Genomic DNA, 17,852 nt, shown 5'->3' with positions numbered 1-17,852 from the left:
TCACACCGATTGAGTGATGACTGAAGTCGATCGGATCCCCGGTTTTAGAAGCTAGCTCGAAGTACTGTAGATGGAATGTCATCTCTCAGATTCTTTTTTGATACACAGATTTTGATGTAAAAAAAAAAAAAAAAATGTTTTTACCCCTGCTGTGTCGCGTGTTGTTACCTCGAAACGCATCCTGGTCTCTGACAGCAGTCCTTGTATGAGAGGTTCGACTCGTTTTCACTTTGGAGTTGCCATGGTGAACGGTTGAGCGTAGTTATTGCCCCCCAGCTCGGCGGCTGGAGATTGGGGTTCACCCTCGTGTGGATGAGAAGGTAGTCTTTTTGTGCCTTCAGATGGAGGGTGGGGGGCTGGGCCTGATGGCTTTTTGTGCCCCAACGCAGCAAAGGGCCCCCTTTTTGGAGTCCTTGGAGGGTTTGCTGTAGAAGTGGGGAGCCTCTCATGGACAAGGGCAGTGAGATCCGGAAGGACTTGTTTTTATTGCAGTAGTACAACATACAGCACAAACACATTTGCAGGAATGACAATAGTAATTGTATTACGAGGTACGTTTGGCCTCCTCAGCTGTTTTCATATTTTGTAAATGATTCTATCGGTTCCAGAAAGATCGTCTAATACGACTTTAAAGCCATTTCTTGGACTGGGTTTGCTGGATCTTCCGCCGGGACTCTGAAAGAGTCGTTAAACAGCCTTGACAGTATCTGTCTGCTGTGATACTGCCTTGCCACTCGTCAGCCAGAAGCTCGATTGGCAGACGTAGATCACCGCAACGGTCGTACTTTGGGTCTCTTCCACGCTGGACGTGAGCAGCTAACTTTTTCCAAGTCGACTCCTCGCTTGGCATGCTATAGTTTCCGGCTCTTAAAGCTACTGAACCATTTTTCCATATCCTTGTGCGGTTCTCCCCTCAAAAAAACTCTTTGAACCTCGGTCGCGGGTCTGAGTCCGAGAAGTTCCCATCCCGGGTTTCTCTAAACCAGGGTCAGTGAACACAACTTTTGAGGCACCACTCGAGTCTGGGATCTTAAATGAAAATGTCGGCGCAGTATTCTCTTGGAGTCGTCCCAAAATGATTATGATTAACCCGAAAGATTTTTTTTTTTTTTTTTTTTTTAAATAGCTCTTTTGTCTGAAAGGAGCCGACTTGAAGTCATCAAGGAAATCCTTGACTAAGATTAGACGATACAAAGAGACCTTCCATAGATTTCCCCCAAAGCGAGCCCGCATTGGCAGTGAACGATTGCAGTCCACGGCCGCAACCCGCAGGCCGACCTCCTCCGGCGGATTTATGGCTTCCCGGTTTGACGACCTGCGGCGCTGTCGTCGACGCATCCGAAACCCGGAGATGGGACAAGTATGGATTTGGGCTAACCTCTCCGAGATAAGTGAGAACTTTTAATGACGAGGAAGCGCAGATAACACGATGAAGCGTTATTACGGCACAGTGCTGCAACTTTTTAAAGGGAGCGTCTGAAAATTGGACTCGTGATACGCCGTAACATTTGATGACTCGGCAAATTGTAAAGCGAGCCGCCGGTTGTGCAGCGCTTCACGCAGCATTCCCTCTCAATGTCCCGTACAATTGCCGGCTCGGAATCACGCTGGGATATTATTGCAATATTTTCTCGATAATGAGAATTATTCCACATCTATGATTCCTAATGCTTGTTGAAGACATTTAACCTCAAATTATTGGGCAGCTCTACATTATACAATGTCGATATTTCATGCTCTGTCATGGGCATGGTCTGGCCAGTGCCGTGGGCGGTGTTTCCTGTGAGGGGCGTGGCCAGGCCACTTCGGACAGCTGTGTCACATTTGGAATTTGCCAGTTCGTTGCGTCTGCTTTACGGCATCCTGGGATACTCCGCTACTGTACGTAAACGGCAAGTTGCGTGTAGAGCACTCCTTTGTCCTGGCGAGCCTGTCCCTTTTGAGTTTGACGACGTCTTGTCCACGATTCCGAGTTTGCTTTGTGGTTATCGGACCCAGTGCACGTTTTTGGATCTCTCCCGTCGCCTAGCGTTTTTGTGCTTCCACTTGTTTCGGACCGCCTTTTCGTATTTGACCACTCTTGAGATCGTGCCCTCGCCTCGGAGTCCTGCATTTGCGTCTGCCCCCCGTGCCTCTGGTTCATGATATGCTCAGTCATAACGATGTATAAAATGTAATACGGATAGTTTGCCCCTCTGCTAGCCACTATAGAAACACAAGTTTACAGTAAACGAGTGTCAAGCTGTCACCAATTGCACAAAAGTCATCCCAGTAGTAGCCCGAGTTATGCTCCACTCCACAGTGGACATTTTCTTTCATTTCTCGTGAATAATGAATTCATTTTACTGACTACACGAAGTGGTGGGGTCATCACAAAGTTATTCAATATTGATGGAAAAAGTCCTGTTCAGGATGAATCTTTACAGTGCAGTTGTCCCGCCAAAATATTACGACGACCACTGCCGTCATTGGCATTGACGCGCCACTCGACGGCCTTTCTTATTCTGCGTCTCGTGTCATTTAACAGTTTGACGTTCGGATAGTTATCGACCGCACGCAAAAACTGTACGATGGATGTAGTCCGAGGCCCTTTTGCGTGCGCACGCTAATATCTGGTGTCAGCGGCATATGCGCGCCCACACCTGCTCCCGGACGGGGTGACCTTGGAACGCAACGGAGGGCGGAGCAAGAGAGGAGGGGGGGGGGCGGGGGTGGCGCCGTGAGCGAGCCGCGGGAGAGGAAATAACGGCGGGACGGACGGAGGAATCTGCAGAAAAGATCTGGGGAGGGGGGGGGGGATGTGGAGGGCTTTTTTTTTTTTTTTTTCTTTCTGGGGCGGCCAAAGCAGCGAAATGCGGCAGAAAAGCCGCAAGGCGCACAAGCAAAGGTCGTAACCCCCACTTTAGCGCACTCAACGAATCTTCCAATCAGCTCTCCTCCCCTCCCTCTCTCTTTCCCTCCCTTTCTCTTCTTCCTCTCTTTGCAGCAGCCGGTGAGTGAGCACATTTCCGAGCGTGGCATCGCCACCCCCACCCCCCATCTTCGCGTTCACTCTTCTTTCTTTGACTCTCCTCTCCTCTCTTCTTCTTTGTTTCTCCGTTCCATCTGTTTCTCCCCCCCCTCTTCTCTCTTTCCGCGGTTTTCCCGTCTTTGACAATCGCTCGAGCGGTCCCGTCGACAGTGTCGGCGGGGTCGTGGGACGGAAAACGAGAAGAGGTGAGTCCAGTTTCTGACGTTTGGACTTCAAAGTTTTGCAAGTCGGCGACGTACGCGCTAATTCGTCGTGAAATATTTGGCGAGAGTTTCGAGAGTCGGGACCGCGCAGCCTTGGAATGAGGGAGACCCGTTTGGAAGCGACGGTGCAGAATGTTTGCGAGATGGACACCAAGAGAAGAGTAATCGTCTATTTGGAAAAAAAAAAATAAAAAATAATAATAATAATAACAATTTTTGCGTGACTGCATTGACCATTTATTATGACGACAGCTATGAAGTTTTTGGGAATTATGGTTTTGATGGCAGTGACAGAAGGCTGTGAGAAGTTGCGATGGATTTAATCAATACAAGCATAAAAGTCTTCAAAAATTTTGAATTGCTTAAAATGCTTTAAGGCGACACGTTGGTTGAGCGGGCAGCAGGTGCGCCTCACGTTCGATGGGAATTGTGTGTCAGCTCGGGCCCCGCTGTGTGCGGTTTGCGTGTCCTCCCCGTGCTTGTGTACGTTTTTGGTACTCCCGCATCCCTCAAAAAATGTATTTTAAGTGAAGATTCTAAACTGCGTGAATGCCTCGACTGCATTTGCTGTCCAATTTCCGGGCGATCGGTTCACGTCGGGCGCCGATCGACACGAGCGTACCTGCGACCTTCATTTTTGGGGGAGATGATGATGATGATGATGATGATGATGATAATAATGAACAGATGGATAAAATGATGAAGACGTACTGCAGCCGTACGTTAGGATGGAGCATCCTTGACAATGCTTTCATTTCTTGAAGATTGTCTGAAAACATTTCGGGGATGTCAATATTTTCCAACAATCGCTTCCCATTTTCATAAATATATATGAAATGTATGTATGTATGTCATCCCGACCATTTTAAAATCGTATCACGGTTAAATCCGGACTCGGCTGTGTGGAATTTGAGAGTGTCCGGCACGCCCGCGCCCTCGTGAGGATAAGCGCTGCGGGAAACTGGATGGACGGGGGTAGATTTCAAGGGCGTGTTGATGTTTTTTTTTTTTTTTTTCCTCGTTATTGAAAATATTTGGTCATACAAAAGCTTGCGTGTACATTTCATGTATACTGTACTGCATGACAGTCAAATTTGCGATCGACCACAAAGGTGACAATATTTACTCATAGAGTTTATTCTTTTAAAATAGAAATATATCATCTATGACGAGTCACTGATGGTGTAGCGGTACGCACGCCGGCCTTCGATGCAGGCAGCGTGGGATCGATTCCCGCTCAGCGATGATCGGCCCTGCGTAGTCCGCCTTTCGCCCCAAGCGAGCTGGGGTGGGCTCCGGCTTCCCTGCAACCCTTGTGAGGATAAGCGGCTTGGATAATGGCATGACTACGTAATCCATTTTCCTAGCCGCCTATCCTCACAAGGGTTGTGGGAAGCGCTGGAGCCGACATGCGACAGAACATGCAGACTCCACACGGGCGGTGCCGGGATGGAACCCTGAACTTCAGAACTTTCCAACTGATCCACTGCGTGGTCCATATATAATCTATAGATCTATAAATATACGCTCGTGTGTAAAATTGGCTCGGTTCGCGTTCGCCTCTTGCGGTGACTTCTCGCGAGCTGCTGAAGTCCCCCCCCCCCCCCACATCTGTGCGCTATCTATATTTTACATTGATGATTTTTTTTTTCTTCCTCTACGTTACTCTCAGTCAATATGAGGCAATATTCGCCAAAAAAATAAATGGGGCACATTGGGAGGAAGATACTGTACATATTGGGGAGTGTCCTATGATATCGTGCAACAGGGACGGGATTTGTGAAGGTTATTATTATTATTATTATTATTTCACAGCCGCATAAACACGGAAATACAGAAAGTATCTGTATATTCTTTCTGTCTATCTTTGTCTTATGTAAACTGTATATATTTTTTTCAAGATAATTTGCACAGTGGAATAAAGCGTTGGCCTCACAGTTCTGAGGTCCTGATGTTCGATCCCGGACCCCGCCTGTGTGGGGTTTGCATGTTCTCCCCGTGCTTGCAAGTGTGGCTTTTCTCCGGGTGGGGCACTCCGCTTTCCTCCCACATCCCCCCCCCAAAAAATGCAACATCAATTGGACGCTCTAAATTGCCCCAAGGTGTGATCGTGAGTGCGGCTGTTTGTCTCGACGTGCCCTGCGATTGGCTGGCGACCAGTTCAGGGTGTGCCCCGCCTCCTGCCCGATGACAGCTGGGATAGGCTCCAGCCCTCCCTGTGAGGATAAGCGGCTAAAAAAATGGATGGATGGATCATTTAAAATTGTTCCCAGGTGCCACAGTCACTTCCTGTACGAAATACTCCAAGGATCAAGTATCGCAGTACACTCCTCGTCCTCCCTTCGCGAAAACAACGCGTACGAAGCGTGTACGAGAAATTTATTCGGCGCTATGGACGAGATGATTATTGACTTAAAATGCGTCAACACACAATGGTGGAGGGGGAGGCGGGCGTGTTATAAAAATAGCGTGCCTCTAAGCAGTATTTCTTTTTTTTTTTTCCTCTCATTTAAAACAACAACATGGTGTCAAGTCACTGACGGTGTCGTGGTACACACGCCTGCCTGCCTTCGGTGCGTGGGATCGATTCCCGCCCAGCGATGGCGTCGACATCTGCCCTGCGACCGACTGAGTTCAGGGCGCAGTCCGCCTTTCGCCCGAAGCCAGCTGGGATAGGCTGCGGCTTCCCCGCGACCCTCGTGAGGATAAGCGGCTTGAATAATAGTGTTTATTTGATCAAATACATTGATGAAATTTTCGTCGCAGTCAAAATCCGGAGCGGTGTTACCGTTCTGTGATTTTCATAACAAATTCATAAAAAATACATAGAGCAGCTTTGCAGCCTGTATTGTGCAACCCAAAAATGGACTTGGACTCTTTTTAAAAAAAAAAAAAAATATTGGGTGTATTGTTTGAAATAAAATGTGCTTCATGGAAAACACATTAATAGAAGTTTAATTTTGTGAGTGCTTTGAATGCTAAGTCATATTTTTTACTCAAAGATTATTTTCAAAAACTGAAGTTGAAAAATGTGCAAGTGATGAACGGACATTCAGGTGATATCATCTCACATAATAGAGAAGTCGAATATGATGAAGTCATTTATTAAGATATATTTTGTTTCAACATTCAAGGTGCTTAAATTAAAAGATACATGAAAAACATAAAGTATACAATATACATATGTCTTCTTTAACCACACAATGGCCATGCCTTGTACTGATAACAAAATGTAAACCACATGATTTTTCTCATTTTTTTTACATGCTGTCAAATATGTACACGACGTAAAATCGTTGAGAATGTGCAAAAGGGGTGACACGACCTCTGAAAAATGCAAACGATATCACGTTGACGACCTCTTAAAAAAACCACACGCGAGGCTTTCGCTTCGCTGCACTTGGAATATAAATCTCTAGAAAAGACACAATTTTGTTATGAAATCAGAAGAGAAAATGAAACGTGAAAGATCCAAGCAGCAATTTGTCATTTTCAAAAACAGCAACAAAATGAGTGGGGTAGAAATACCGTCATTTCCGGCCTACGAGCCGCGACTTTTTTTTCACCCGCTTTCAACCCTACGGTCTATGCGGCGCTGGCGTTAGCGCACCTGGTTATAACCTTCGGTCTATGCGGCGCTGGCGTTAGCGCACCTGGTTATAACCTTCGGTCTATGCGGCGCTAGCGTTAGCGCCGCGCTAGCGTTAAACTCTTACTGTGCACCGAGGCTTATAACCAGGTGCGCTCCGCAGGCCGGGAATTACGGTAAAAAAGGTGCCGAAAAAGATTAAGCGTGCGCTGTCGATCTTTTTTCATCTTCTGACGCGATAACTTTGGTAACACGTTGAAATGTTTTAACGCGCATGCTTGCAGGCAGTTTACGGTACGACGCTGTACATGCATTCACGCGGTAAATAAAAGCCGGCGCATATGCGGCAAACGCGATGACGTACAATGCAATCGAGGATGTTTGGTTTTTGTTCTTTTTCATTTCCGTCTCGATATGATATGATTTGCTCAATACTGAAGGTGTGTACATCAAGTTCTGTAGTGGTTTCCTACAAAATGAAGTTTAGGGTGGTATAAGCGGCACAAGGTGAGCCTAGCTTTGTCTATGGTGGCGAGGTCAAATCAGAGAATGTGCATCGGAACGGCAAAATTATTTAACGTGTTTGTTCCAAACGGGCTTTTTTGGGAAGAACCTCCTTTAAAAAAATTACAAATAAGTGAAAGAGAAGGAAGAGGAAAATGAAACATAACATTTTTGGAAAGTCCATCGTGGGTTTTGTTTTTCTTATTAAAAAAAATATATATATTGACTGTAATTAAATTAAACACAACTCTATCCATTCGAGATACATTTCACATTCCAGTCGATGAATATTAGAAGAATTTGGCCACTCAGCAATACTGACGACATTCGATTCAAATTCACTCCATGGAAACGAGACTTGGGAAAATTTGAATGAATACTTGAATTACCGTAATTTCCGGCCTACAAGCCGCGACGTTTTTCGCACGTTTACGTGGTGATGCGGCTAAGTGAGGCCGGTGGAATATATGCGCCGAGGAAGTGACTTTTACCGGCCCTGTTAGCGCTGCGCTAGCATGTTGCTGCTGTGTTACTGGCCTGTCTCAGTGATATTTAACGGTAAGTTTTATTTTAACCGGCCCTGTTGGCGTTAGCTCTAGCTTTAGCACGACGCTAGCAGTAGCCCTAGCGTTAGCGCCGCGCTAGCGTTAAGTTCTTCCTGCGTACCGTCTTTCTTTGTAAATATCTCGCGTTTCAATGTGGGCACTTGCGGTTTTTACACAGCTGCGGCGTATGCATGTATGTACCAAATGTACTTGGTGAGGCTTACCCAAAACAAACGTCGGTATAAACGTGTACATCAGGGGTGTCAAACAAATTTTTGTCGCGGACCACATTGTAGTCACAGTTTCCCCCGGAGGGCCGTTATGACTGTGAGACCATAAAAATTTCTAATCGCCGCATCACGTTTACACACAAAATTTATGAACTGGTCTGGGAATCAGAAAATCAAGGGTAATGAGTTTTTTCAGTTTTCATTTTTCATGTTTGGCAACACGAAAATGTTTATAATATCCCAATGTTCTCAATTATGTGACAATTTGAAATTTTGGAATCATGGAAGCTGACACTCTAGATTTGCCTCCGCGGGCCACACAACATCACGTGGCGGGCCGCATCTGGCCCCCGGGCCTGGGGTTTGACACCCATGGCATACATCGTAAAGCAGCGGTCGCTAACACGAGTAGCCCGACTGTTCTAAAAAATAGCTTCTCCTTTTTTTGGGTGATTTTTCTCAGACGATGATTTGAAAACATAGACACCGGAAAACAAGAGAAATCAAGTGCTGCATACCAATATTAATAAGTCTTTCCTCGTTGATAATTAACGCGATCAGTGTCTTCGCACAGATAAATATCACTCTTCATTCATAATGACGTGATTTAAGGTCATATGAGCTAATTTTGTATTTCGTTCAGAAGTGTGGAGCAAACTGGAAGACTTTGGCATCAGTTGGGAACACAACAACAGCCCGGTTGGTAAAAATAAAAAATATCTTTTGAAAACATACGCAACATGTGCCGGTAATGACAAAAAAAAAAATCTTCTCTCTTTCTGTGTGTGTGTAATTTAGGAGTGGGCAATCTTATGGAAAAAAATGGAATCCATAAGAAAATATTCACAACTATTAAAATGCTTTCATCCTTGATGTACTGCAGAAGTGCTTCAAAATATTAAGAATAATATTCGTGTAATGTAATCGATGTTTTGTTTTTTTTTACCTTACGGGTCACTGGAAATATATCCATCCATCCATCTATCCATTTTCTTAACCGCTTATCCTCACAAGGGTCGCGAGGAGTGCCGGAGCCTATCCCAGCTGTCAACGGGCAGGAGGCGGGCCACACCTCGAACTGGTCGCCAGCCAATCGCAGGGCGCATGGCGACAAACAGCCGCACTCGCAATCACACCTATGGGCAATTTAGAGTGTCCAATTAATGTTGCATGTTTTTTTTTGGGGGGGGGGATGTGGGAGGAAAGCGGAGTTCCCACCCGGAGAAAAGCCACACTTGCAGGCACGGGGGGAACATGCAAACTCCACACAGGCGGGGGCCGGTATCGAACCTGGAACCTCAGAACAGTGACGCCATCTGACCCACCGTGCCGCCACTGGAAATATATCACATCCATAATTATTCAATTTGTAAAGTTGAACGTTGAGGAAGAGAAAAACAAAAAACATTTCCTTCGTGTTGGGTTTCATGGGGGTGTGCAAATGTGTTTTTCGTGGCAATGCCAAGGGAAAGGAGTTTTGTTTTTTTTTTTTTTGGGGGGGGGGGTGGCAGGGGGGTGCTGGGTTGGCAGTTTTGCAGCCGTGCGGAGCGGTCGCCCATTTATGGTTGTCTGCAAATGTAAAAAAAAAAAACAGATTAATTCACTCATCAAGGATCTGGCACGAGGCTTCAAACCATCTTGAAAAACGTCATCCGTCATTTTTCTTTGTCACGGGTCGGGTTCGTCCTTACTTGGTTCCCTCCTCGGCGGCCCCCTCGGCCTCGAGCTTGCCCTCCTCCTCCATCTTCTCCTCCGAGCTCAGATCCCGCTTGAGGTGATGCCGGAGAAACTTCACCACCACCATGGAGAGGATGAGGAGGGCCAGCACGCCGCCCACCGACGCCCCGATGGCCACCGCGATGGTGGAGTCCCTCGGCGGGGGGACTGAGCCGAGGGAAAGGGGAAAGGAAAGGGTTAATGGGTCGCCAGGCCGATGAAGCGGAGTGGAAAGGAAAGTGGAAGACTCTCGTTGAGCATTAATAAATAAAAAGATGACTCGCCAGAAAAAGGTCCGTGCGCGTGATTATCGCTCGGCCTTCTTTTCATCCGCTCGGCTGACGTTCACATTTTTGGGGGGTTTCGCACGCCAGACCGAGGAGATGATCGTGAATTTATCTCAATGTCAAAGATTGATTTTTGGCATTCTTTAAAAAAAAAAAAAAAATATTCCGATGTTTTTCTACCCGACACCAAACATTTTGAAGACTTGAGATTTGGAGCAACGCTCGAAGCTTGCTGGGGATTGTCTGCGTTTATATGGTGGGAGGGCACATGTCAAATTGAAATATGGATCGTTTCTTTCGGCTTGTCCCTTTCGGGGTCGCCACAGCGTGTCATCTCAGATGAACGCACATATTTGTTTGGCATAATTTTTTTTACGCAACCCTTCTCAGGCCCCAGTGGGATACGAACCCACAACCAAAGCAGTGCTCTGACCACTGAAATATGAAATGTGATGCATGAAAATACTTCAGTCCAATTGAAATGGGACCAAGTCATATTTGTCTTTGCGGCCCGCCTCAAGGACTCGAACTTTAGGCCGTTACGATCCGCGTACGGTGGACCCGCCAAAAGTCCGACAAGGTTGAACAGTTTGGACTGTAAAGTCAGCCGTCCTCCAAAAAGATGCGTACCCACATTATATGAATCCATTTTTTAACGAATTGTCTTTTCTGTTGCGGGACGTGAAAGGTGAACCCATGGATGATGATTTGCAGCCACAGTTGCCCCGAAAATGTCTTGGACAAATCGGCAGAAGATGTTCTCCCTGGAGACCTGTTTTGCGACAAAATCGTAGCAGCGTGTACAGAGATTCGCTTTCGAAAGCATTTCCATTGTCGCGAGCTTCCACCAAAATCAACGATTGTTAGTTGCGAACGAGGAGCGTATAAAAGTGATTCAAAACTTTGCCAGACGAGTACACGTTTGCTTGCAACGAAACGGTGGACGTTTGCAACACATCTTGGGAAAGCCACGAAGTGACCGAAACTCTGGCGAACGGTCTTCCATCAACTGACTCATGTGTGGTTGTCATTTGAAAGAAATCGCTTTTTAATCAAAGCCACAGTTGACATTTTCATGGGTACGTATCTTTTTGGGTCCCCCTGTACCTCACAAGTCCTCAGTCCAAGTACCATCATGGAATATTTTCAGTTTTTGTGAAATATTGTGATATTGATCTTCCAAAAGAAGGTACAAGGGAGAAAATACCACTCTATTATCTCAGCTCTAGCGGATTATGTTTCGGACTTGAATGTATTTCTATATTCGGCAGGACAGCGGCTCAGCTGGAACGCGGTCCCGGGGTACCTGGGTCCCGGGTTCAATCCCCGGATCCGCCCGTGTGGAGTTTGCATGTTCTCCCCGTGCCTGCAAGTGTGGCTTTTCTCCGTCCGGGTGGGCACTCCGCTTTCCTCCCACATCCCCAAAAACACACAACACTCACTGGGCACTCGAAATTGCCCCAAGGTGTGAGTGCGAGTGCGGCCGTTTGTCTCTGTGTGCCCTGCGATCGGCTGGCGACCAATTCAGGGCGTGCCCTGCTTCCTGCCCCTCGACAGGTGGGATAGACTCGATCACCTCCTGTGACCCTTGTGAGGATAAGCAGCTGAGAAAATGGATGGCTGGATATATTATGTGGATATATAATGGCACGGTGGAGCACCTGGAAAGCATTGAGCTCCCAGTTCTGAGGCGCTGGGTTCAATGCCCGGACCCACCTTTGTGGAGTTAGTACGTTCTCCCCTGTGCCTGCGTGGCTTTTCTGCGGGTCGGCACTCCGGGTTCCTCCCACATCCCCAAAACATGAATCGGACACTCTAAACTGCCCCAAGGTGTGATTGTGAGTCTCTAAGTGCCCTGTGATTGGCTGGCAAGCAGCCTCCGCCTGTGACCCCTGTGAGGATAAGCGGCTGAGAAAATGGATGGATGGATGGCTGGATATATTATATGGATATATATAATGGCACGGTGGAGCACCTGGAAAGCATTGAGCTCCCAGTTCTGAGGCGCTGGGTTCAATGCCCGGACCCACCTTTGTGGAGTTAGTACGTTCTCCCCTGTGCCTGCGTGGCTTTTCTGCGGGTCGGCACTCCGGGTTCCTCCCACATCCCCAAAACATGAATCGGACACTCTAAACTGCCCCAAGGTGTGATCGTGAGTCTCTAAGTGCCCTGTGATTGGCTGGCAAGCAGCCTCCGCCTGTGACCCCTGTGAGGATAAGCGGCTGAGAAAATGGATGGATGGATGGATGGATATATTATGTGGATATATAATGGCACGGTGGAGCACCTGGAAAGCATTGAGCTCCCAGTTCTGAGGCGCTGGGTTCAATGCCCGGACCCACCTTTGTGGAGTTAGTACGTTCTCCCCTGTGCCTGCGTGGCTTTTCTGCGGGTCGGCACTCCGGGTTCCTCCCACATCCCCAAAACATGAATCGGACACTCTAAACTGCCCCAAGGTGTGATCGTGAGTCTCTAAGTGCCCTGTGATTGGCTGGCAAGCAGCCTCCGCCTGTGACCCCTGTGAGGATAAGCGGCTGAGAAAATTCGCGTGCCGGTGTCTTACGTTCAGTGAACACGTTGAGCTTGACGGCCCCGCGTCCGTGTATGCGGTCCGGAGGATTGATGACGTAACAGTTGTAAATGCCTTCGTCTTCCTCCTGCACGTCCAACAAAGTGATGGACACGTCGTTCTTTTCCAGGTTCCCCGCAAACTGGACCCGATCGGCGAAGCGGTCGGGGCGCAGCGCCACCATTCCCTTTTTCTTGTAGTACGCCAAAAGCTGCGGGCGACAGACGACAAACGGGAGTCGTCGAGTGGCGCTTTTTGAAGCGTCATTTTTCGGCGCTCCTTCTCACCACGCGCTCCGTGTCGTTGACCGATTCGTGGTACGTCCAGTTCATGACAAACTTGTTGGCGTCGATCTTGTAGCAGGAGGTGAACGTGCACGGGATTTTGATATCCGATCCGTTCATGACGTTGATTTTCGTGGGCACGATGACGTCCATGCTCGCGCAGCCTGAAAGATGAAAAAAAAAAAATTTTTTTTTTTTTTTTGGGGGGGGGGGGGGGGCACGGCACGATCAAAACCGAGCGGTACCGTTTAGTTGACTTTTATGATGATTACGATTGGGAAATCAACTCGAGCTAGCATCACAAATTGCATTTTTAGCAGCCGATGGAAAATTGCCTGTTAAAAATGAATGGACTTAGCCATCCTTTGGAAAAATAATAACTTGGTTTTGATGTCAGAAAAGCAGAAAAAAAATTGACAGAGATTAGATCCGATTCTGTCATAACAGCAATTTTTTTTTTTTTTTTTTTTTACAAATGCGCAGCATCTCTTCATGTAAAGAAACAAACAATATTACTGAAGGCTTTTTTGTTTATTTGTTGGTTATAAATGCACACCGGTGCTATAAAAAAAAAAACCTACGGACAATTAAGAGTCTTGTATTAATCTTCCGTTCATGTTTTTCGCAGGAAGAAAACTGAGGCAAGCCGAAGGAGGAGAAGCTGAGGCAAGATTCGAACCTAGGACCTCTCGACTGTGAGGCACGAGTACTCACCACTATGTCAAAGTCACGCTGGCGACGGGCAACTACTCTGTAACACTATTGAGCATAAGGGCCCAAAATTGATGCGATTTGCAGTAGTCACATGGACTCTTATCGTCTCTTTGCATCGCAGCTGGAGAGAATTGGACTTGCAGTCCTGAGGACCGGGGTTTGAATCCCGGCCCCACCTGTGTGGAGTTTGCACGTTCTCCCCGTGGTTTCCTCCCACGTCCCAAAAACATGCAACATTCATTGGACGGTCTAAATTGCCCCAAGGTGTGTTGCGAGTGCGACTGTTGTCTGTCTCCGTGTGCCTGCGATTCCTGTTTACAGCTGGAATACGCTCCGGCGCTCCCGTGACCCTTGTGAGGATAAGCGGCTAAGAAAAGGGATGGATGAATGGATTGATGCGCACATCTTTGTGAACGGTTCTAAAAATTAAAGGACATTATGGTTTGAATAAACAAATCTAAATCCATTATACAAGGCATCCATCCATTCATTTTTTTTTTGCCGCTTATCCTCGCCAGGGTCGCGGGGAGCGCTGGAGCCTATCCCAGCTGTCAACAGGCAGGAGGCGGGTCATGTAAGTCAGTTAGTCTTTAGGTTTTTGCGTATTTGTTCACTGTAAATATTACTTTATATCATGCCACAATGACTTTTGCTGTTTTGACTTCCAGGTAAGATAATCCGTCAGCCATGATTCCCAAAGATATGGTTTCAGTTTACCTTTGAATTTCCATCCATCCATTTTCTTTGCTGCTTATCCTCACGAGGGTCACAGTGAGTGCTGGAGCCTATCCCAGCTGTCATCGGGCAGGAGGCGGGGCGCACCCTGAACTGGTCGCCAGCCAATCGCAGGGCACGTGGAGAGAAACAGCCGCACTCACAATCACACCTTGGGGCAATTTAGTGTGTCCAAATTAATGTTGCAAGTTTTTGGAGTGCCCACCCGGAGAAATCCCACACAGGCACGGGGAGAACATGAAAACTCAACACAGGCGGGGGCGGGATCGAACCCGGGACCTTAGAACTGTGAGGCCAACGCTTTACCGGCTGCCCTTTCAATCAATCTTAAATGTAAAACTAAAAATAAAAAAGAGAATCGAATTTCTTTTTCATTTACTAAACAAAATGTGCCATCCTGGCGAAAGCTTATTTGCGAGGGCAAAGCATCTTTCATTTTTGTTTTTTATTGTCTTCTCAAAAATCGTTCAATTCAACAACGTGACTTTGAAGTTTTCCACCAACGAGCGTGAGTTTTTGCACTTTCGGCCGGAATGTGCGTGCGATGCAGAGAGGCGGCGGCGAGCCGAACCGCTGCAGAACCAGAGTCGCAAACGCAAATCTCAACTCTCTGACGTACTGTGCAGGATTTGCACGCAACCTCACAAATGCAAACCCAAATGAACACATGCGCCGACACCCCCAGAAAAGCGACAGCGTGCCTTGTCAGCAGAGACCTCTCAGCACGCGAGCCGTGTTTTGTCAACGTCATCCTGGACCGACTGGACCGACGGGATCTGCTTGCACAGGCGGGCTCGACGTCCGCGTCACGCGCGCACACGGTGCAGTCATCACGCCGTTTTTTCCCCCCACATTATTTATGTTTTTATTGATTACCTCCTGCCCGAAAAGAGCCGGGATTGGCTCCCCTGACCCTTGTTAGGATAAGCGGCTTAGCTAATGGATGGAATGATAGATTATTATTGTCAAGATAATGTACTATGAATGTGTATGTGTCTGCATATATGTGTAGGTATATATATATATATACCATATTCCATGACCCTCGTGAGGATACGCGTGTCAGAAAATGGATGGATGGAAATATATATATATATATATATATATATATATATAGAGAGAGAGAGAGAGAGAGAGAGAGAGAGAGGCTCCAGCACTCCCCGCCACCCTCGTGAGGATAAGCGGCTCAGAAAAGGGATGGATATATACACACACACACACACACACACACACAGACCGTATACCGTAATTTCCGGCGTATAAACCTTCGACTTTTTTCACACGCTTTCAACCCTGAAGTTTATGCGGTGATGCGGTTAATTTGTGCATTTTTTTTTTTCTAACGGCCGCAAGGGGGCGCTCGAGCAGAAAAAAAGGTAAGCGTGAGACCGTGGAATACGTGCCGAGGAAGAGGAAGCGACCCTGTTAGCGCTGTGCTAGCGCGTTGCTGCTGCGTTACTGACGTGACTCGGTGATATTTACCGGTAAGTTTTATTTTAACCGGACCTGTTAGCGTTATAGCTAGCTTTAGCTTTAGCGCTAGCGCTGTCTGTGTACCGTCTTTCTTTGTAAATATCTCGCGTTCCAATGTGGGCCAGAGGTGGGGCGTATGTACGTACCAAATGGTATTTCCTTTACCAATGTACTGGGTGAGGCTTGTAACCAGGTGCGCTCTGTAGGCCGGGAAATTACGTTTGGATTTTTTTGTGTGTTCGCACTTTCAAGCAAATGCCTGAAGGTTTTGTCTTAATACTGACAAGTATTTGGAACGGTTCCTAATTGCCAGAAAATGCTCTTCCACTTTTGCTGTTTCCTCCTTTAACCAGTTTTCTACGTGTCATTTCATCACTTTTCCTCGATGATGTCACTTTTCTCTACTTGACGATGACGACGGTCTTCATTGTGCTCCGTGGTCAATTTCAGGCCTTGGAAATACTTCTGTGGCCTCCTTTTGCCTTTCGCTATGAGATTCCGTGAAAGCGCTCAGCAGACCGTGATGATGTAGGTACAAAATAGTACCCCAAAAAAAGCCTCCGAGAGCAACTGCGGTCCATTGCGAGGAACTCGCAGGCGCCTTAAAAGCTGTCGGATGAGATCTGACTCACCGGCGCGTGAATGCAACGATTCCGGTGAATTCTGAACAAACCCACGTCTTCGCTTATAAGAGGGTGTGCACACTAATGCAACCTCATCATCTCCGTTGTTTATTTTGATTTCCTCTCTCTTGAAGAGTTCATTTCTTTCTAATTGAGTCACGTGTGGCTTTCATGGTGAGAGAGGTTCTAAAATGATTGATCTTGGTCTCATTATTATAATTTTGTTTTTAATATCACAACAAAAACTGGTATTTTTTGGTACTTTTCTGTCCACTGTACATTAGCAACTCCTGATACCCCAAAAATGTCTGTCACATTTTCTCTCCGACCAGATGATCACGACATGTTTGCATCTTTTTTTTTGTCTTCGGTGTTTGCGACATATGCACGGTCAAAGGTCAAAGTGAAGGTCAACGAACGTACGGCGCGTTGAATTCTTCACCCCACCGTTCAAAATTTCTCAATTTCTTCAAAAGTGTGACTATGGGATATATGTCCTCCTCAGACAAACTACCGCGAGGTGGCGCTTCAAAGTCACGTCATTGTCATTACCCAAGCCGCATATCCTCACAAGGGTCGGGGGAAAGCTGGAGCAAAAAGCGGACTACACCCTGAACTGGTCGCCAGTCAGTCGCAGGGCAGATAAACTGACCGGGAATCGATCCCATGCTGCTCACACCATCAGTGGCTTCATAGTCATATTTGGACAAATATGGCATGTTTGAGGCGGCACGGTGGAGCAACTGGAAAGCGTTCGCCTCACAGTTCTGAGGACCCGGGTTCGATCCCGGGCCCGCCCGTGTGGACCTTGCGTGTTCTCCCCATGCCCGCAAGTGTGGCTTTTCTCCGGGTGGGCACTGCGGTTTCCTCTCACATCCCCATAAACATGCAACATTCATTGGACACTCTAAATTGCCCCTAGGTGTGATTGTGAGTGGGGCTGTTCCCTGCGATTGGCCGGCGACCAGTTCAGTCCTGCCCGTTGACAACTGGGATAGGCTCCAGCACTCCCTGCGACCCTTGTGAGGATAAGCGGCTAGGAAAATGGATGGATGTCATTTTTGAGGTGGCACGGTGGATTTGGGGTTCAAATCCCAGTCCTGCCTTGGAGTTTGCACGTTAGTGGGTTTCCTCCCACATCCCAAAAATCATCCATTAGACACTCTAAATTGCCCCAAGGTGTGACTGTGAGTGCGACTGTTGTCTGTAAGGCCACTCCGGTTTCCTCCCACATCCCGAAAACATGCAACATTAATCGGACGCTCTAAATTGCCCCAAGGTGGGCTTGTGAGTTTCGACGTGCCCTGCGATTGGCCGGCGACCTGTTCAGAGTGGACCCCGCCTCCTGC

At 47.3% G+C, this 17,852-nt stretch overlaps 1 protein-coding gene across 1 annotated transcript; it reads right to left on the bottom strand.

Annotated features, from left to right (window-relative positions):
- Positions 1–9,600: 9,600 nt before the first annotated feature.
- On the bottom strand, positions 9,601–13,111 carry scn2b (sodium channel, voltage-gated, type II, beta). The gene is made up of 4 exons (XM_061828390.1): positions 12,962–13,111; positions 12,669–12,885; positions 9,794–9,986; positions 9,601–9,671 (listed from the first exon to the last, which is right to left on the bottom strand). Exons 1-4 carry the CDS (start codon positions 13,109–13,111, stop codon positions 9,662–9,664), a joined length of 570 nt encoding a protein of 189 aa, XP_061684374.1. The 3' UTR covers positions 9,601–9,661.
- Between the last annotated feature and the right edge of the window lie 4,741 nt (positions 13,112–17,852).

This window comes from Syngnathoides biaculeatus, chromosome 8 (assembly GCF_019802595.1).
Source record: "Syngnathoides biaculeatus isolate LvHL_M chromosome 8, ASM1980259v1, whole genome shotgun sequence".
In the NCBI taxonomy this organism is placed as follows: domain Eukaryota; kingdom Metazoa; phylum Chordata; class Actinopteri; order Syngnathiformes; family Syngnathidae; genus Syngnathoides; species Syngnathoides biaculeatus.
Note: the sequence above shows the minus strand (reverse complement) of the source record. Positions and strands in the feature narration are given on the sequence as shown.

Bases quoted from the DNA above. Each gene is read 5' to 3' on its own strand.
- scn2b (XM_061828390.1), bottom strand. From the start codon at position 13,111: ATGGACGTCATCGTGCCCACGAAAATCAACGTCATGAACGGATCGGAT. The intron at 12,886-12,961 runs GTGAGAAGGAGC...TGTCGCCCGCAG, and splicing joins TCAACGACACGGAGCGCGTG to CTTTTGGCGTACTACAAGAA. The intron at 9,987-12,668 runs GTAAGACACCGG...CCCTCGGCTCAG, and splicing joins GCTCAACGTGTTCACTGAAC to TCCCCCCGCCGAGGGACTCC.